Genomic DNA, 21,857 nt, shown 5'->3' with positions numbered 1-21,857 from the left:
TAAATATTTACCTTTAAATTTAGCTTGCTAACCAATTTTTATGTTAATAAATGCAATATTTATAAATACATGAATTAAAAGGTGAACATGTGCCTTTAAAAGTGAAATAGGTTTATTTCTCATAAACTGGCTAAAGAACCCGAAATATTACTGTAAAAATTTGACTGTATAACTTTACAGACGGGACTCCATAAAAATGTATATTTCAATATACGAGCACGGCCAAATTAACTGAAATAATGTGAGAGCTTCAGCCTGTTTGAAATGCATTTTTAAAAGTAAAAATCCAGATTTTAAACATCTTCTGGTTTTTAAAGCTGTAATAAAAGTTAAACATACCTGCAATATTAACAGAACATCCTAATTTTCTGCTAAAACTCCATTTCTCTCTGTGTTTTTGCTGATACCCACATCAGCCCTCTCATTAGTTTTCCAATACCTTGTATCTCTCCTCCCGTCCGTCTGCTGTCTGTTTTAAAGCAGGCTAACTGCAGTAACCAGCACACCATGTTTGAATGGGTTTTGTCACCTCGTCTTTACAGGACCTGATTTCCCAGGGGGAACGGACGTTTGGCATGTTTACATAGTGTCCCCATTTCTGGGTGGAATCAAAAAAACAGCCTCTCTTCTACCTCACAGCTAACTAGACATTTGCAGTGTGACACCGCGGGGAGACAGATGCTGACCCGACTCTCAAACTTACGTCAAAAAAAAAGAAAAGAATTGCCTTGGGAGATGGGAAGAGCCCCCCAATCCTCTCGCCGTGGTCGTGCCGCGTGTATTCACAAGTGGGTTTTTGCTTGAGCTAGTTTCTCCTGATAAACATGCAAACAAGAATGTTTGGTACCTGCACAGAGCTTTGGTGTTTAAACATGCCATCTGTTTTGACAAGAAGGAAAAGCAGAAACTTTACGCAGTTTGTCTCTCGGCTGTTTGATTCTTTCCTTGGGGGTGACTTTAGAAACTGTGGTGCCTTGCTCTACATCTAGTTTGACAAGTAAGAATGATGGGATAGTAAAACTTGGTGCCTCTGTTACTGTCCTTTTATATACTGTAAAGTCAGCAAAGAAGGATTTTAAGGGTGTGGCAGCTGTCTTAGCCAAATCAAAGATCCTAGTTAGCGTTTAGTGATGACCATTATTGCTCTTGATATCATGTTTACTACTAATAATACTAGAATGGATCGGATTTATCTGCGCTTTTCCAGATGCTCAAAGTACTTGCAATGTGTCTCCATTATTCGTTCATTCACTTCTCATTCATTCTTGGTGATGGTAACTGCTGGTGAGGCCACAGCTGCCCTGGGGCAGATTGACAGAGGCGGGGCTGTCAGTATCCGCCTACGGCCCCTCTGACCATCACCGGGTCATTCATACACATTCACACACTGACTTGTCCAAGGACACAATGACAGCAGTGATCGAACCACGTACCCTTCGATCATTGGTCGACCTGCTCAACCATCCGATCCATGGTCCAAAGTTCCTATAAACACGCTCCTCAACCTCGTGCACAGCCTTCACAGAAAAGTTGAAACTGGAATAGCTGGAAACGGGGATGGCCCTTCAGTTCATATGTGAGTCATTGCAGATGAGCGAACACTTTTGGTGTTCTAGTGAAGGACTCAGTGCGCTTTCCCATAAGCCCACCTCACGCAGGAAGGGCCAATTTGGCCGGGGGTTAAGGGCGGCTGCCTCAATGTTCTGCTGAAAGACTCTTTTTGCAATTGAATTGGTTTGTTCAAAAGGGGCCCAAGTCCACAGTTTTTCAAAATAGAGATATTATATGATCTATGGTCTTCAAGGGAAAAAATATCTGATTATGTGCAAAAAAGTCTCACATCCGTTGTATTGTATTGACAATGCTTGAGATTTAAAATGCATTAAAGCCAAATTCCTGGACTTGGGCGTCTCTTGCATGGGTTTAGCTTTATCCCATAGATGGCAGCACTAGTTATCCAATATGGCAGTGCCCCTGTTTAATTCAAGAAGGGCCCAAGTCCAGAGACTTCAGTTTGCTAGTCCTCTGAAATGATAGAAGTGAGGTGCTTCATATTAAAGTATTTGTAAGCTTTGAACTGGTGCTAAATCTGGGTAAAGTATTAATCATTTGGTGTAGCCTCCATTTAAGCTATGGAATTAAAATCATTTCCTGGAAAAACAAACCTCATGGACTTGGGCCCCTTTTGAACTAACCTATTCATTTATTTCATCAATTCATCACTTTTACTGCAACACTCCTTATTCTACATGCACTTCTTTTACTTCTATCTTCATCAATCTCAAATATCATTCAATGCCCTAATGAGGTTTTTTTTTAAACAAGTAACCAAATCATAAAACCAACAGTAGTCATGTAAAGACATAGCACTGGTTTCTGCATGGTGGGCATGGATTTATAGTCCTCACAGACCATTAAAGTCACCTCAGTGCTTTAGTCTTCTCTGCTGCTGAGGTCGAGTTCAAGCTCCGTCTCTCAGTTTAAGGGAATTTAATGTGGAGTTTCTGACAGATACAAGAGTGTTGAGGCAAATATGGCTGGAATTTGGTCTTCATTTGTATGAAGGTGGAAGTCTGTGCATGCAGCGTATGGGTTGATATGAATATGTGAGGAGAAGCCGGTGAAGTGAAGCGAGGGAGAGACGGGCTGCTGGCTGTCAGTCTGATTGGAGCTCGGGATTGGCTGATCAGTGGTCCGGAAGCCTGGATATTACACAGCACAGCTCATCTCGAGGAGGGCTTTGACCTCGGTGTGCGTGTCCTGTATTTCTGACTGTCTCCAGTCAGCGTTCTCCTCGTCTCCATCTGTTAAACGTGCTTCTCTGTTCTTTTTCTCTTTTGGTTTCACTGTTTCATCCTGAATTCTAGATTGATATTCGGTCATACAGTGTGACCCCTGTTCTGGTATCATGTGACTTCATGAAAGTAATGAAGATGTCATAGCCTATTAGCTCAGCCTAATAGTTTACCCCCCCCCCCCCCCCCCACAAATATGTTCCTTTTTGTGTCTTTTAGCTGTTTAACCCTATTTCTTGTTTTACTTTGAAATAACTCTTTGCAAATGTTACTTCCTGTCACTTTCTAACACCTTCAGTTTGCTTTCTGACATTTACTCTTGAACATCTGAGCTTTCGTCCCAGTGTTGACATTCTTTCGACTTCCAAAAGTCTTCATTCGGAAACGCTGATGATGTAACTCCAGCAGATTCTAAAGCAGAGAAAGGGAGCTTTGCGCCAATATGCAGCATTTTCCAGTAGGAAAGTGCTTACAGAATCAACGTCAACCAGCTGATTCCGACGCAGAGTAAAGTGCCTTTGCACCAATCGGTGACAAACAGTCAAAGTCACAGTGGTTTAAGGAGCTTGTGTTATTTTGCTGCTCACGCTCCAGTGTTAAAGGGTGTAGCCAGTTTGTGGGTTGTCGGGGTGCGAGGAGTCGTATGGAGGGGCAACTTTTTTACACTTCCCTTGAGGTTCGTCCAGCTACTTCAAGACATGTCCTGAAAGTGGAACATACCATTGTGTTGTGTTTAGTAAGTGTATTGGGAAATATTTAAAAGAATAATGGAAGCTGGACGATCCTCTGACCGACAGGTGATGCTGTCGTACAACGCCATTACGCCACACTCTAGTTGCTAGCAAGATGTAAGTACTGGCCCCTGACTGATCATGCGAATGCCGGGTGTGCATGTGGTACGCTGGTGCCTGTAGGGTGGCCACACGAACTACACTGTAATTGCCTAATTTCCTAAATCATAATGGACTGCATGCATGCAACACTTACCAGGGGAACTAACGGGATCCTTGCGCAGTGTGCAGGCATGGGGTGGGCATGGGAGAAAAAATCCTGTGTTTCACATTCTTCACCCATACCTTACGTTGTTGCATAGGTGGTCGGTACTTTTTTTTTTTTCTTCTTTGTTCTTCACTGAATGGTTTACAACCCTGATATTTGGTGTGGTCCACCTGCATGGCCCGAACAGGTTTGACAGCCCATATGAGGGAAGTCGAGTCTGACGCCTGTAGGTGTTCCTCACTTTTAGTAGTATTTTATTAACGTTTGATGACATTTTGGAGAATTGTTAGAGAAATAACCAAACAGGAAAGAAAGGCTGTTTGGATTGTATTAGTAAAAATGGATCATTTATTACCATTTCAAGAGCTCCAGGCACAAAAGCTTAAAAATACAATCAGGTCTTTTTGTTTTTAGATCTAACTAGAGCTAAAATAATTCCTTCTCTCTTTCAGTAATCATTCCTGTTACCCTCATTACGCTCTGCCAGTAATAGTTGAAACCGTAATCCCTGCAATCTGCCAAACTGCATCGAATATCTCGTTTTAAAAATGTCAGCTTTTCTGAAGCGACCAATTTGAACACGACAGATATTTTGACAAACTGAACATTACCTTTCTAGCTTCTTTTTACAAGAGCTGTGAGAGACCCTCCCTCCCCCACCACCCCACTCTTTCCCATCAGCCCTTTATTCCTGTGGATTCATTTAATGCCTTCTCTCCCTCCTTCCCCCACTCTGTCACCCCTCTAATCTGAAGTGCAATAGTTTCCCCGTGGCATGAAAATATTGCGTCATTCATCATGTCTCTCTAATTCATCTTAGGTATCCTTCCCCTCCTCCCCATCTCTCCAATCACCTGCCGCCCTGCTGCGTCACTTACCTTCCGTGTTGTTCATAGTTTACAAATACAAGTAGAGTTATATCCATCCATGCAGCAATCTGAAAACCAGGAGGGAGCTTTCAGTCTGTTGGCTTCTCACCTTTTTCTTTCCACTCGTATCCACCCTGACTCCTGTTCGCCCATCCATCTATCCGTCTGCGGTTCAGACAGACTTTTTCTTACAAGAATGCTCAGTCCTAAGCTGTTTTCTGCGATGACTGGCCAGAGGTGCATTGAGCTAAATTGCACCGGCTGCTGATTAGATGGCTACCCGTCGATAAGACCAGAGTGGAATTTCAGCCTCGGTCCGTTCGCATCTCCAAAAAGTCGAAATATTGCTGCTGGCTCTCCAAAGATCAGTTTGCAGAGAAAATACTGTAGATCTTGGCAAGATAAGGTCTTAGTATCACCTGACAGAGCCATAAAGATGTTCTCCCACTGTTGGTTTCGTAATTATCTCTGGAACCCCCTAAAGTAGGATAGTTATTTATTATATCAATAGAGTACTCATTTTAAGGCACTAGTTCAATGATTCACTTCAAATGTGGGGTCAGGAATGATCACTGTGGATTTTGGTTTTTGTGACGGCAAATCCTTGTAAGCAAGTGTTTGTCACTTCAAGAAAAAAGGATCTATGGATCTCTAACCCCTTTTTAAACCGAAGCTTTAGCTTCAGTGTTTACATTCCATCAACGGCTGTAACTTTTTTACGTTCACGCAAATGTAAATCAGCTGATTCTTTCTTTGCACACACTAACATAAAATGAATCAGGAAGGGCGCAACCCCACTTGTCTCTGCGACGGAATCAGCTAGTTTTTGGTCTTCTACCGCGTAAACGGTCAAAGACTTTCTTACAGTGGGTCAAACGGCGTGTGTTATTTAAGTGGTATTAAACGGTTTAAGAGCATCACATTGAAATAAAACCATGATTTTAATTCTACAGATCTTTTAAGAATGGACCAATCCTTGTACTTAAGGTTGAGTAAAAGGGCGGCAGTTTAGCTCAGGCGGTAGACCAGGTCATCCAACAACCGAAGGGTTGGCGGACCGATCCCCGCTCTCCCCAGCCAGCTGTCGCCCCCGAACACGGCCAGTCTGCAGCTCACCGCTCCCCCCAAGGAATGGGTCAAAATGTGGAGAACAATTTCCCCATTGTGGGATGAATAAAAGTAAATTTATTATTATTATTTATTTATTGAGAACATCACCTGGACAAAGGGGAACCTTTACCAACATGATTAATCCCTTGGCTGACCTGTTCTGGAGGAAAACTCCATTAATGTTACAGAAGGTTTCCACAAACTCAAACCCAACACTTTTCTAGTACATCTGTAAATAAATAACTTCATTTTATAACTTTAATTCAGCTTAAAGTCACTTTTAGATGCTTGTGTGCTTTTGATGGTGAAACTGTAAACATTCAAAGTCATTGACTCACATAAAAAAAGATCCTCTCCTCCAGTTTAGTGTCTGAACATGACGGTCAAAGAGAACGATTTTTCATAATTCAAAGTGCAGATTTCAAAGGCAGTGATACCCCACAAACAAACTCCGTATGGAACAAAGAATTTACACGGCAAAGACAGCAAATGGTGAACACTTATACGGCACTTTCCTGCCTTCGTTACGGGCCAAAGCTCTTTACAGTCACAGACACATTCACACTCACACACTGAAGGCGGCAGAGCGTCTTCCCCAAAGTCACATGGGCTGCGATTCAATCGCTCATTTGTGCAAAACTTTATTAAAATTCTAGAAATGTTGAAAAAACACAATTTCACAACAACACTGTTTCCATTGAATCATAATCATGTGAATAAACACAAAAACAACTGACGCCAAAAGTCATTCAAAAACACGGTGACAGATGTGAACAATGCTTTGATTAACAGCAGATACGTTCACATTCCTGCAACGGCTCCAGCGCTCATCATCATCATCATCATCGATCAAAGGAGACGTTGGCGTCTTCTTCAGGCCGTGGAGCGGCGAGCTCCTCACACGTAAAAGGTGGTTGGTGATTTTCCAGAGCAGCTGTGGATCCAACAATTCTACATGACACGTGCGGTATCCGCTTGTTGGTCAAGTGACTTATTTCATTTGAAAAAATGTGGGGTGTCTGTGTCCCTGTGGGCTGGGTTCTGGTCCTTGCCCCCCGGGTGCTGGGCCTCGCCAAACTTCCAATTGTGGCCGAGCTTGGTCGGGCCATGTCTACAACAACCCTTGTGGGCCCCCTTCTCTCTGGGGTGCCCCCCTCCTGGGCGGGGGTGGCTGGCCCCTGTTTTGCACCTTTCTGGACCAACCGTGGGCCTGGTGGATGGCTGCCTGGAGCACGGAGCGGGTCTCCTTTGGGGGGTCCTGGCTCATACCTGGGGTTGGGGCGGGGGAATGCCCAGAACCCCTGGGTGGTGATGGGGTGCTTGTCTGGGGCTGTGGGCACCCCTCTCGGGTGGGGCCCGGCGTTGGGCCCTCCTGGCTCTGCGGGGGGGCTGCTCTCCTGGTTGGGCTGGGGCGGCACTCTCTTTCCCCCCATGCCTCCCTGCTCTCTGGCTCAGGGGGCTTCGTGGCGGTCCTGCTGGCCCTGGCCTGGGTGGCGGGCGCGGTCACCCGGGGGGCGGTTGTTCTGTGCCTGCTACTGCGTGGCGTTGGGGGCTTCTGGCTGCGGCGGCTGCTGCGGCGGGGGTCTTGGTGTGGGGATGGCTGGTCTTCCTCCTTCTTTTCACATTCCATCATCAATTTTAGAAGAAGAAGCACAGGTGTTAGCTCACCTTTGCACTAAGAGTTTGCGTGACTGAATGAAATATCTCCCACTAGGTGGCTTGAAGGCATAAGTATGCGTGTGTGAACACTATCTGTATTGTGTACATGACGACATGTGGACATTTTTGCAGCTAACAGGTGTGTTTATAACACTTGAGTGTGTGTGAGGACAGGCCCCGCCCCTTTGAGATTTGTATTACATCTGTACCTTACCGTAATAATAAACATCCAGTGGCTTGTTGCTTTGTGCTGCTTCATGGTTTTACCCCCCCCCCCCCCCCCCCCCAGCATCCCTCTCTCTTCTTCCCTCCTTTCCTTTTCCCTCTGGTCCAACACAGAAGATTTTCAAAAACGATTAAAATGAATAAAGTCTGGCCTCCATTCCAAAAGGGGTTTATTCAGACATACCTCTGGTTTTTCAGAAGATTCATAACCCCTGTTGTTAAAGTAAAATATGTCCAATACAAGAGGCCTTCAGCTCTCATCTGTCTGCCCAGCTGTTGGACAGGACAAGTTAAAAAAAAAAAAACAAAGAAAAAAGTGTTTCTATTTCTATTGCAGTTTTGCCAAACATGTCAATTTTGATACGCCTCAAAAACCACCTACTCCAAGCGCAAAAACCTTTTTCAATTAATTCCAGCTTTTACTAAAAAGCTATGTTTCCATTGGGTGAATTTATTACCTCAAATCCAATTTTCACAATTTTATAGTCAATGGAAAAGCAGCTAGTGACAAGCAGAGCATAAGGTAAATCTATGACCTTTCAATCAGACGTCGACCGCTATACCTCTGTGCCATGGCAAACTCTAATTCCGTCCTTTTTTTATAATTTCTTTGATTTTGTGTGTTAACCTGGAACAGAATGCTTTCCGGGCTGAAGAAAATGTTGAATATGGAACGCCACACACAACAAAAGCTCTGCTAGACGGACTTACGTTCGTTAGGCGAGGCACAGCTCTATTGAAAAAAAGGAAAATATCCAGACTAAAGAAATACAGAACCAGAAATCCAAATATTACTGGACAAAACTTCATGTAGCAAATAACTATCCACCTATATTTGACACGGAGGAAGAAAAGCTCAAATCCGGCAGGTTTCTGTCACCAATGTGTCGTAGCAGCAGCAATAACAGCAACAGTCAGCTTAAGGCGGGTTACATGGGGGCAGTTTGTCAATGGAGAGTGTTGGTGTTTGTTCCGACACATTAGTCCTGACATCGATGAAGGGTTACGCCTTCAGGAACTCTACAGAGATAAAAACCTGTCTGACCATCGATGACATGTGTTCACCTGATCATGCTGCTGCTGCTGCTGTGTGGGAGAGAGACACTGTTAGCTCAGTGGGGCTATTTTCAGGCTCTTCCATACTAAACCATCAGCGCCCACCCACACACACAGACACGAGTGCCAGCACTCTCAGGGAAAAACCAGTGTTTCTGGGTTTTATCTTGTGTGCAACTCCTCCACTTCTGCAGTTCTTATATTTTTTCAGAAGACAATACCACAAGGACAACTTTTTCTGTAAACTTTATTTTTGAAAAATGTCAGAGAACAACTTCAAAAATGTTAGTTTCACCGTGTTCCTCTGCCTGGTTTTTCAAAACTTGACCATTCCTGTCTATGAAGGACATTCACACTTTAATTAGTCCTAAATGAGCATTTAAGTGTATAATGTTAAGTATGTATTTCATTGTTTTTTCAATTGTGTGATCAAAATACTTGTAGTTTGTCCACGATATCCCTGTTTTGGTTTTCCTGTCTGTCTGCCGTTGCCATGCCCCTCCCCCTCGCTTTTTTTAAGAATGGCTGCCTGCTCGCATCTCTGTGTCCAACAGGTGATCGGATTCAAACCTACAAACCAGCTCCTGCTATGTTCTTCCAGATCCGCCAGTCCACAAAACCCTGTCAGCCCCCGAGCTTCACGCCAAATGCCCCAACAACACTGAGCGTTTGAGTTCCTGTTTGGAGCAGAGACGCTTTAGGGGAGATGACAGGTGAGTAATCACACATGGATGAACATTTCGTTTTGAAGGTGAGAGGCTGTCGTCTGCTGTCAGTCAGCGTCTTTAACACCTTCGCTGGAAGACATCACCTTTCAGGCTGAACGCTTCACAGATGATCCATAAACCCTCCATGTTAATCCTATTTACATGTAAAATATTGTCTAAGCTCCTTCCTCAAAGTCCAGGTACCCTTGTTTTTTATTCTCAGCATGATCGTGTTTTCTCCAAAGCCTTTTCCTCCTAAATGGGTCACGGTGGAATTCTATACTAGTTTATGAAAAGACCAGGTTTTTCTCTTTGGTTTTTTTCCATCTAGTCAGTGACGATGGTGTGGATTGGTGGTTTGCCCTGTCTGGTCTCTTCGTTTGGTACTTTGGTGAAGGATTACGTCTGTCATACAGGAGACCATCCTGGCACATCTCCTCATCATTTAAACACAAAAGCTGCAAATTGTCACCTGCAAAGTTATTATTGATTTGATCAGGATGATTCAGGGCACCGGTGTAAGACCAGTTTGTACCCAATCGCTATTGGTACCATTTGGATTTTGTCCTGTTAATATCTGCTACTTTTGAAAAGGTTCCAGTGCCTAAGCAGTGCTCCCATCGGTGCTTCAAATGTAAAAAAAAACGCCTGTTGATTGGCAAACAGTCATCACGACAAACCAGCACCAGTGCATTCCTCTTTGCCGCCTGCAATCTTCTCTCAAATAACATTAAATGCTTTGTATTTATGACGTATCAAAAGCCAAGCAGAGAAAAATGAGCTGCTGGATGACCTCCATTGTTGTTGTTAGCTTCGCTCTTGCTGTAGTCGCACTACTATGACTCATATCTACATAATTGGTCTACACCTGCTTGCGCCGTGACGGTCCAACTTTGATTGGAAACGCTCGCCTCAGGTGCCTGGACCAGTCTAAACCAGACTGGACCGTACCATTCGGCGGAAACGAGGCTTTTAGCACCGGTCCAAACTTGGCACCGCGTTTCAGTAACCATCCCTTTACCTTACCTCGGTCATCCATGCACCTTATTTAAGACACAACATTTCATATAGATTTGGTGCAAAACTCTTTTTTATTTATGTATTCCGAAACCTAATCTTTTTTGTTTACGTCTTTACTTCTTGCTACTTTTCCTGCATATAGATAGCAAGGTCTCTAAAAGTGTACATTCCAGCAAGACACCTTGGATTTCCTCTTCCTCCCAAAGCACTTTACCCACACTGTCAACCAGCCCTTTGACCAGAGAAAAATGTCACTAATTGTCCTCTGACAAAGCAACCCTAATTGCTTTAAAATTGTGCTCCACAGAAAAGCTGAAACCCAGACTGTTTGTCATGACTGTAGAGCCTCAAAGATCACAAATTCTTGGTTGGCTTGATGAATGAATTAATTTCCTCAGCTCAAGGTAAACGGCCAGGCATGTTAATTAAAGGATCACTAATGTTCTTGAACTTATTATCCAGCCTCGTACTAATGAGGGAAATAATAGTATATTTTAAAAAGATGAATACCAGAGTGAAAACAAGCTTTATCTAGACAGACACCAAAGGAAAAAAAAATCACTTGAGGTTCTTTGGCTCTTTCACCTGCAGAAAAAGGAATCTTTTTTTTCTGCTCTTCACAGCCCATATCTACGCTGAAATGCCAAGTAATTTAAGGTAAAATTAACATTTTGACACATTCAGCCGGGGTTAAGAAGAGGTGGAGAGGAGAAGATAAAGAGACGATCTGTGTTTAAGTCAGGAAGTCTGACCCTGGTAAAAAGGTTGAATGTAGTTGAGTTCAAATCTTGTCTGTTGGACCAAAATTCAATAAAAAAATGATTTTAGAACAAGCAGGCAAAGTTGATCTAAATTAGTGATGAGCAATAGCACACTTTTAGGATTCAATCATATTTCTTATCCGAAAAACAAAAACAATCAAAAACTGTCCAGGTAACAGTTCTTTCTAAAATCCCCCTCTCATGCTGGGATGTGTTGTTGCTAAGGGTAACATGTACCGTCGTGGGTCCTGTGGTCACGTGACTGACGGGGCCGTTCAACATGATGTGGGACCTTGAAGAAACTCACCTAATAATCAAAAATATTTAGAAATGACACACGCACTTTCATTTTCTCATTTATTAATTAGTAATTGATACTTTTAGTAATTGGTACTTTAATAGCTTAGTCGTTACCAATATTGGGGATGCACGGGTATTTATATTAAGAGACTTTGGAATCGACGATTTATCACTAATCTAAATCATTTAAAGACCCACTGCAATGAAAATGATGTTTTTAACATGTTCTTAGAGCAATTTCCCAAAACTTCCACCAGTGCGACTCACAGATAAATATCTGGTACTGAACAGAGCAGGTGAAGTTTTTCAGATTCCTTGGATTTCTTAATTTTGTGTAGATTAAATATGTGTACAAATAAACAAGTAAACTAGAATCAGTGTCGGGTAAACTACTTTTAAAGAGTAATTTATTGCTTTTTTCATTTACTAGATAGAATAGTAATTAAATTACTTTACTCAATCCCTTATTTAAAAAGTAATTCACTGCTCATTACTTTATTCCACTCGCATAAAAATTATTAAGGGAATTTATAAAGCTAACACAAACAACTTACTCTCAAACTAAATTAGAGAGGCTTCACAGAGCAATCAGGTTTATAGCACCACCTCATCAATTTTATCACATGAACATGAAAAAATATACATTATAATATAATAATAATATATGTTTCCAGGGTTTTTTTGTTAAAAAAGTTCGAAATAAATTTCGTTCCACTTCATGATTGTGTCCCACTTGTTGTTGATTCTTCACAAAAAAATGTATATCCTTATCTTTTATATCTTTAAATGTTTTATATCTTTATGTGTTACATCCCATCTCCAAGGGAGGGAGAAAATAGGTAACATAAAGAAAATAATATAAAGGGTTTAAAAGCTGCCAGTGCAGCCGTTCATTTGAGTGACAGCAACAAGGGTGAAAAGAAGGGAACGACCTTAAAGGCTCAGGCACTATTGAAATAAATAACTAAACCAAAGTGGGACCTAAACTAGAGGGACGTCACGAAGACACAAAACCTAACCGAAAACACGCAAGAGGGAAAACCAAGCCGTTTCCACAGACTTCTAATGCCAAGTCCGAAAACAGATTCCTCCCAGGGAGTCAGCTGCCCCTGGAGCAGAGGATCCTGGGAGCTTTTAAGGCTTCCCTCCAGGCAATTGGAAGCCGCCTCAATCAGCTCTGCAGGGGGGGCGGAGTCTGCAGCTGTGCCGGAGCTGACTTCTGCCGCAGGTGCTGAAACTCAAACACACACACACGACCAAACAAGCAGACAAGCCCAGGGGTCCTGACATAATGTTTGCAGCCTGAAATGTGGCAAAAGGTTGAAAAGATCAAGGGGGCCGAATACTTTCACAAGGCAGTGTAATACAATAGAGTACAATAGTGCATAGACAGGTTGCTTATTGACACTAGGGCAGTGGAAAGCAGTTCATCTCCGGTACAAAACATGCACTGAATAGTTTTCATCTTTGTTTTCAACAAATTGGAAACAATTAGAATATCTCCAGTTGTCAAATGACCCTATGTACAGTATTCCGTTTTTTTCCTCCATAGAGCTTTGAATTAGGCCGAAATTAGTCTTAAAAAGTCTTAAATTTCACTTGAAGAAACGTGTAGAAACCCTGTTACAATAAAAAACAAAAACACATAGTGTTGGAGTGAGACTTTAACCCTTGTGCTGTCTCAGATGACCCCACCCTTCCATTGAGGTGTTCTCCCTACCATGACAAAGGTGGATAAAGGTGGAAAGATTTCATGTAATCCATGGACACCAGTGAGGTATTTGATTTGAATTTTGATTTATTGGTTTATTTCAAGCATTGTAGTCAAAGCAATAACGAATTTACATGTATTTATCAAACCCATTATATAAATTATGAAATAAATAGATTAAAATGACAGAAAATAAACAAAACAAAAACATCACTTAAATCACATTTGCTTAATTAAATACAGTGATCATTAACTAAAGTATAAGTAGAGTTTGATTTATTGCTTGAACAGGAGTGGGAAGAAGCGAATTTATGTAATCCCACCCTTACAGGTTCACAAATCACTGAAGAAAAAAGGTTCAGCGCACTGTCTAGTGGGTCTAGATGACCCAACTCCCAATTGTAAAGTGCCTAGGATAGCACAAGGGTTACAGAAAACACTAACACCAAAGGTTGAAATTGGGTTAAAGGGTGGTGTAGTGGTTCACTCTTGCCTGTCCTGGTTCAAATCCCAGCTGGGACCTGTCTGTGTAGAGGTTGCATGGTCTCCCCCATGCCTGTGGGGAACTACCATGGGCACTCCGGTGTACCCTACTTTTCCTGCCAGTGGCCGGTTTGGCTCCAGCAACCCTGTGATTCAACAGATATGGAAGATGGACGGATTGATGTTAAAGATCTTTTTTATATTTGGTAAAAAAACAACATTATCTATAACAAAATCAGAATTTTACTGAAGCCAGCCAAAAGGAAATACCCCAGAAAGGAACTTTCCAGCAAAACCACTTTGTTGCATGTTCGTCTCTGAAACGACCAACCAGTGATTAGGATTTTTGCCGTCTTTGTTTCCCGTCTCTTCCATTAGTCCGGTCTTCCTCTCCAGCTCTTTGTCTCTCGCTTCCTATCCCCCAGCAGAGGCATGTGGATTAGCAGTGAAAGCTAATGAAATGTAATTACCACGTCTGTCAATAGGTATCGATCGGCCTGGGCCTCTCAGAGCCCTTCACAGAGAGGGGGCCAACGCTCCAGCAGCAATGGCTACTACGCCTTTGCCCCTCCCGTCGTCGTCAGGGCCCCATTTCCTGTCTGGTTGCCATAAGTGTTGGTAGATAGCATTGACAGGACCGTATGAGGCGGAGCTGGATATGGTCTCTGAGCTCGGCCACGCATGGGGGAATGAGATTCCTTATCAAATCAGCCAGATTAGGGAAACGGTGTGAGGGGAGGAAACGTCAATTCCTCCATCAGACCAGCAGCTCTTTGTTTTTCAGGGTCTGTACAGAAAACTCACTGGCCTTCCTCTTTTCCTCCCTATATGATCCATTTTAGTTTGTTTTTCAAAAAGGCGTTATAACTTCAGAAGATTTACTTAACAAGACGTGATTACAGCAGAAGTGTCAGACTAATTACAAAAAGAAAAAGGATGTTAGAAACATGTTCTCTTGGCTAATAAGGGAAGTTTTAACAAAGACTGGTCACTATTTTTACTTCAGACAGCACCAGGCTGTTTGTGGATTCTAATGTTTTGTGTTTTCAGGTATGTCTGGTGCACTATAGGGACTAGAGTGCTTCCAACTAAATGCTGTCATCTGAGATGGATCCTTCCTCAGAGATATGATTGGAATAAAATAAGCTCTGTGTGCCATTTTTACTGAAGCCTGTGGCTCCTATTTAGGCTATTTAAAAGTTAGTTTGCTTTAAATATCTGTAGCTCCTCCACAGTTACAGGTGGTTCGCTTCTTTGGTCCACACCGGAGCTCAGATGAGCTTTCCCAGTCGCAAAACCATGTGGAATGGCAATTCTTTTCCACAGTTACTGCTGTTCATAGTTGGGCGCTTATAGTAAAAGCCACAAAGCCGCTTCGTGTGTTAAAGGTTCATGGAAATCACTGGACGTATCCCTATTTATCCATGGACCAGTGGCAGGTAGGGAGCATTTCTCAGTCCCATTTAGTGAATGCAGTAAAATGTAAAGACTGTTCTATACTTTGACCAAAAAGAGCAAAGAAAGTTGCTTTCCTTGTCTAACAACCAGATTAATTATATAATAAATGTAATGGGAGGTTTTGCACTTGTCCAAGTCTAAATTATGCCTTTTTTGTAATTTCACCACCAGAAAGTCCAGTATGGATGCCTTATAGCACTGAGATGTATTGTCTGCAGATGCAGGCATCGACCTTACAACGCTAAAAAGATCTCACGCCTCTTTATGGTGCGAGTGAAGTGATTTTTGCTTCATCTTCTAGAGAACTGTCTCAGTGACTCTGCGTCACAACTGCTTTTTTTGTTGTATATTTAGGTTTTTGCTACCAAGGAAATCAGCCTCCCTCTGGTGTTTTTTCACACATTTTTCTCAAATCTATGCATTTATTGGAAGAAAAACTTGTTACATTTCCTGTCAATTACCAACACCTTTTCTAAGAAGTCCCCTGGTGCAAGGGCGTCCACCGCTTTTTACTCCGGCTGCCCTACATTTGGACCGTAATCGGAGGAGATGATGCAATCTCAGAGATAATTTAGCGAAATGTTAGTTTTCAGTTCAAGCTTGCACTTTCTCACCCTGTGGGAAACTGTTTTTGCACAGTAAATGGCAGCAACCACACCAGTGATGGACGAAATGAGTTGTGCCTCCCCCACACGCTCACACAAGACTGTGGTGATGGGGATGGGGCCAAGTGTGTGGGAGAGATGGAGGGAAAGATCGATAGAGCAGCAAAAGAGTGCTGTAAACCATGAAAGAAGACAAAAGCCTCCTGTTTTCCCACAGTGCACCAGACTCTGATAGCCTGGGAGCTACGCTGCTACCACCAACACTTTCACACACTCTCACTCGCACAGTCTCTTGCATACAATCACCTGGCTTGAGTAAAGTAATAAAGGCGGGGGGAAGAAACACCGTGCACCAGAAAATATCAATAGGAGTCTGTGGGAATGTACAAATACTTCAGCTGAGGAGGAAGTAGTTTTATTTGTCAGCCTGCCATTTGCAGAGGATGGATTTTTATGTCCTCGGGCGCTTTGCAAAACTTATTTTATGCCTCAGATTACTTTAAAGGCCCACAGTTTGTTTGGCCTCAAAGCTGCATTAGTAGAATGTTTTATTATCCATCACTTTGTGTTTCGTACTTGGAGGCGCAAAAGATGGAAAGTTATAAATATTTTTCTCCTGGTGCCCAACTTCAGTCCTACAAAGAAAGACACGCGTTAGTAACTCAAGAACTTGATTAGTTCTGATTAGTTCCACAGTTATTCTTTTCCATTTAACTTTAAATAAAGATATTAGCCTTTTATGAATCTGTTTTACGAGCTGACAGACCAAATCTAGTGGCCTAGAAAGATGTTTATAGTTAAGTCATATTAAGTTAAATGAGTTGTATTTAGTTATTTCTTATTGTGCTCAAATGAACCATTTTTCATCTGAATAATGTAAGAATGACAAATATGCAATATATTAAAACATACATTATCCTTTTTATCTTGTCCAATTTGTTTAATTTAAATGAGTGTGTAGAAGATCTTTAGACACATTCAAGCAAAAATTGTTCAAATCTAACAACAAAAAACATTCCTTCACCGCATTTCCAGATGGTGTGTCGCATTGTGCTTCTCACGTGCCAAATGATGAAATTTCTAAGTAGACCAATTTAGCATGGAGATAAAAATCCAGTGAATGCCAAGCTAAGCATGTCAGGACAATGCTGCAGGCTTGTACAAAGCAGCGCGGGACGACTGGAATGCATGGAGCTGGAACGTTAGAGGGTTAATCTTATAGTCGTACATAATCTCTAAAACACTAAGATAATGCCAGCTGCCTTTGCAAATGTGCCTTCAGCTCTGCTTGCTCATTGACATCTTTTGTATTTATTCCACCTTCTCATTTCTCAAATGTGGTCAACAATTGGGTGAATGCATTCGGTTGAGCACTGATATCAACTCAATGTAGCCTCATCAACATACAATAAAAAGGCAGGTAAAAGGGGTTGGAGCTCCATGCTTCTATCATAATGCAGCAAAACACTGAAATGGTTTCCTCACCAGCAAAATCCAAACTAATAATATCGCAATACTTTTAGACTCAGTTGGACTTTTGGGAAAAGCTATAAATAGCTATAATTGCCTATTTCTGGACGTCTTTCCTACTTTTTCAGGTTTTTTATAGCAGCAACTCAAAGCAAGAGTCTATTTGTGTTCAAATAGAATGGCAACTTTCTCTGTGTAGTTGTGTAGACATGGTCAAGACAATCTGTTACAGTTAAAACCGAGCATCAGAACTGGGAAGAAAAGGTGAACAAAGTGACTTTGAACCATGGTAGTTGGTGCCAGACAGGCTGGTCTGAGGATTTCAGAAACTGCTGATCTACTGGGATTTCTTTCTTACAACCCTTTCTAGGGTTTACATAGAATGGTCCCAAAATATCCAGTAATCAACAGTTCTGCTGGCATAAATTGGTTAATGCCAGAAGTCAGAGGACAGACTGGTTCCAGCTGATAGAGAGGCAACAGGAACTCAAGGAAGCACTGGTTACAGCTGAGATGTGCAGAAAAGCATCTGCAACATAGACCTATTACACAGCCGAGTGTGATGTCATCAGTAGAAAACACCAGAATGAGGCCAAATCAGTTGCCATCTTTCTGCAATATGGACGCCGCCATTTGGAGCCAGTCAACTGGGATTGGTCCGGGTCAGTCTGAGTCAATGTTTCTATGGCAACAGTAGTGCCATATAGAGACATTGACATTGCCATTATGAGTGAGCTTGTTGGATGTCCACACCCCTTCCACTGAAAGCGGCTCGGTAGAATCTGTCAATTAAAACGTTCTAGGTGGTCGCTAGTGGGCACCACGTGCTTTTACTGAGGCATCTGATTGGTCAGATTATAACTTGATTAACTTGGAAGAAAGACAAAATATAAAAATAAAATTAGGAATAGCAAGAACATGTTAAGAAAAAAGACATATCTAGAATGGTTATTCTGACCAATAGAATGACTGAGTAACAGCTGTTTATTTCTCTATTGTAGTCTATGTGATTTTGGCTTTCTGGAACCAGCAGGTACTTCCTGTTTGGAACGCCATGGGGGGAGGGGTAACTTTGTCCAGTTCCTCTTTACAGTCAATGGGTCCACTCCACAGCAATGAGGCTGCAATGTTGGACCTCAGCCGCCCCAGAAGGGGAAGAACAACCGCCGACTGAACCGGCAAGCCCTGACACAAAGTATCGCCACAGGGATCCTGTGGTTTCAACCAATATACTTGATCTTTTTTTATATGTATTCCTTTTTCTTAACATCCCTATTGGAAAGGTATTACTCTGATTTTGGGTATCATGTTGCGGCGAGTGATAGGACATCTGTTTGATTATCCCGGTGTGAATTTTCAGATTGTTCAAAACCTAAAACGGTTCATTAATGGCCGACATTATGCTGCCGTTACTTCCTGCTGTTAGTATAATTGGGGCTTAAAATCTTCATTTTGAAGACCGAAAAACGTCAAGTAGGACTTTATTCCGTCCCTCCAGGCCTTCTTTCTAAATTAAAATCACATCTATTAATGCATATTGAGTTAAAAGTCATTAATTCACAAAAAATCCCACAGAAATCCAGGAGGGGATGTGTATTTACAGGGTTCTTAGACGGGTCTCCTGGTCCTGAAAGGTCAACATGTCCAACCAGTAAAAACTCTGTTTTTCAGTTGTTCATTTTCTGTCTTTTTCTTTTCTCACGTCTCTGTGGTCCCATATTAAACACTTGAGCAGCTCCATGACTTTATCTTGGTTCCCAGATCTATTCCCAGCACCCACTTTATCTGAAGACTTCCTGTAAAGGCCACCTTTCCATCTTCCTCCTGCTGTCTTCCTCAACTTCCCCGGTGGTTTTAATTATTTCCCCTCTGCCTTTGCTTCCGCAGACAGCAGCTTGCACATATTTCCCTCTTTCTGCGCTCTCCATTCTCCCATTTCCTTATATTTCTGTCAGTTTGTCTTTCATTTCGACCCCCCCTCACCCCCACCCCCACCCCCAAGCGGCAGGATTCCAGCAGAGGAGTGGCATTTGGAGAATCTGACTCTCCTACTGCTGTCTCACCACTGGGGTTAGAGAAAATCAATCCCACTAATTAGATCTGTGCATCACTGTTATTTTGTCTCCATCTGTGTGTGTGTGTTCTGCATGTTCTGTAATCTATATTTAATGTTAGGAAGCAGGGCTTTAAAGAGCGCCACAGCTGGCCTGTTTGCTAATTAATGACATTTTCCCCTTTAATTACAATTCAATGGGAGCTTGCGCTCTGCTCTTCTGCGCCTCTGCTTTGTTTTCTGGTTTTTGTCCTGCCTGTCAGACTTTGTGACTTATTTACCTCTCCTTTGGTCACATTAGACACATCCTTACTTAGCATCTGTGTTTATGTTTTAAAAGTACCTCTCTTTACTGCCACTTTTGCTCAAAGAACCCCCTAAACAAAATCCTAAAATCCAGAGCAGTTTTGTTTAAACAAAATACTTGAAAATTCCTCAAGAATCCGGGACAAATTTTCAGTCTGAATACACTGATCTGGGACCAGGAACCGCTTTCTGACCCATCTTTAGAGGTGGTCTCAGTTCGTGTCCAATCGGACTGAGCTACAGTTCGCTCTGAGATTCCTCTGTCAAAATACGGAACAACTGAACTAAAACGGCCACCGTAGCCAGGGGTCACGTGATGTAAATCGGGTAGGAATGTAGCATCGGGTGAGCCGCAGAGAAATTTAAAGTAATGATTGTTGTGTTATCAATGAGGAAAAAAGGGTCCAACTCCATACTTGTTAGAACGTTTATTTTAACACCGCTGAAGACGCTTCTTACTTGCTTTTCTGTGTCTTGTTACCCGGCATGCGCTGATAAGTCGTCATCCTAAAAGCTACCTTGTAGTTCCTTAACAGAATTTTCTTAAAAACAGTGTCATAACACCACAACCATGAGACACAGAAAATTTGGTCGGATGAATGCATGATCCGTCTAAACAAGAATGTCCTCTGAAAGTTGAGATCACTGTATCTCAAACTGACCTAAAGAGGACAGTAAACAGTTCTTGGCTCACATAAAAGAGCTATCTAATCTTTAAAAGCACATTACTGCGCTAAAATAAAGCAGCAGTGCCATGGAAACAGCAGCAATGACAAACAGTTAAATGCTTTGCCTCATGGACACATAAATCCCACAAACGGTGAAATTGATGCATTAAGCAGAAGTGCTTTGAAGAAATGTTTGAAGATCTTTTCCAGTTTAGTTCATTTGTTTTAATGATTAAAATGACTCAGGTGGCTATGGGGGAAGTTTTTAGATATTTAAAAAAAATCAACAATGTGAAATAATGGAGACAAGCGTTGTTTTTCTCAGGATTTATAATTGTGACAGCACGTCTTCACCAAGCAACTATAGTCTTCAATTATCAATTTACATTATATCTAGTGTTAGTGAGCTGTTTTGACTTGTTAACTCGGTGGCATCAGACCTAAACTGAGCTCCTAACTCATGTGCCATTTGGTATAATGATGCAACGGTTAATCCATTTATATTCCTACATCCATCCAGATCAATCTGTCTAAGGCAAGCTGTTAATCAATTTGACCTATACCATTGAAAAATGGTTTCAAACTGAAATAAGTCAATTAAATAGATGTTGGAAGAGACCATTTGGATAGAGGCACCATAGGTTTATTTTACTACACCATTAAAGTGTCATCACAGCAGACAACACACGTGTGACGTCGGCAAAAACGGATCAGTCCATCATTCCAGTCCAATGTGTGGAAAGACTTTGAATTTAGCAAAGACATGTGACCATATAGTGTCTAGAATGTTCTAAGAATGTTCCCTTTGGATTCTTTGAATGTGGAAAAACAACAGTGGTGAACTTTAGGAAACTAAAATGTGAATGGATTTGACATTCATTCTAGTTTACTTGTTGGTTTGGACACAGATTTCATTAACTTGATGATCTGGAAGAAATCCAGGAAATCTGGAAAACTTCACTGTTCAGTAGCAGGAATTTCTGTCTGAGTTTCACTGGTTGAAGATGTTTTGGATCCATTTTAGGTCAGAGAATCAGTTAATTCTAAATCAACCACTCTAGACTATGAATCGCATTGTCAACCACAGATTTTGAAATGAATCGGATCGTTGTTAAATGAATCGTTACACTTGTACCGTTTACCGTTTCATTCAGTCTTTTTCGTGGGAAAGAAAAACTTACAGTTTAGAGCTTTTAAAGGAAAATAATTTAAAAGGAATCTCTGTCAAAACACACTAACGTTTATCAACGTTGAAAAGAATTTAAAAAATGTAAACATAACAATGGGAGGATTATTAGAAGACAGTAAAGGAGGTGATTATACTGAAACCAATTAAAGTAAGAAGGAAAATGAAATGTTAGTAAGGACACTATAAAAAGTGCTGGGGAGTGGGTGTCATGCCAAAGGCCATAGTCAAATGTGTACCAAAGCCTGAGGCACATGTACCTGTAGCGTTTCTGTCACGTTGGGACTACAGAAATACAAATTGTTGCCCATCGTCCAAACATGGAGAAAATCCACAACAGTTAAGAACCTTTCATGGAGTGACAAGCCTTGACCCAAACCAGTAGAAGATTAACAAGGATTCATCCGGGTGGTCAT

The 21,857-nt window shown here is 41.8% G+C and overlaps 1 protein-coding gene across 3 annotated transcripts in view; it reads left to right on the top strand.

The window, feature by feature from the left end:
- LOC111946946 (uncharacterized) overlaps positions 1 to 21,857 on the top strand; it is a 508,119-nt gene that overhangs the window by 368,302 nt on the left and 117,960 nt on the right. For 2 of the 3 annotated variants that reach the window (XM_078942016.1, XM_078942017.1), the window contains exon 10: positions 9,315 to 9,426. In XM_078942016.1, the coding sequence (XP_078798142.1) occupies positions 9,315 to 9,426 (112 nt within the window). Of the gene's footprint in view, positions 1 to 9,314; positions 9,453 to 21,857 lie in introns of those variants that run through there. The other variant, XR_013653695.1, reaches the window with a different exon arrangement.

The sequence above is a fragment of the Oryzias latipes genome, chromosome 23, assembly GCF_053564925.1.
Source record: "Oryzias latipes strain Hd-rR chromosome 23, Olatipes_Hd-rR_3.1".
NCBI lineage: Eukaryota > Metazoa > Chordata > Actinopteri > Beloniformes > Adrianichthyidae > Oryzias > Oryzias latipes.
This window is presented reverse-complemented; position numbering and strand designations above follow the sequence as displayed.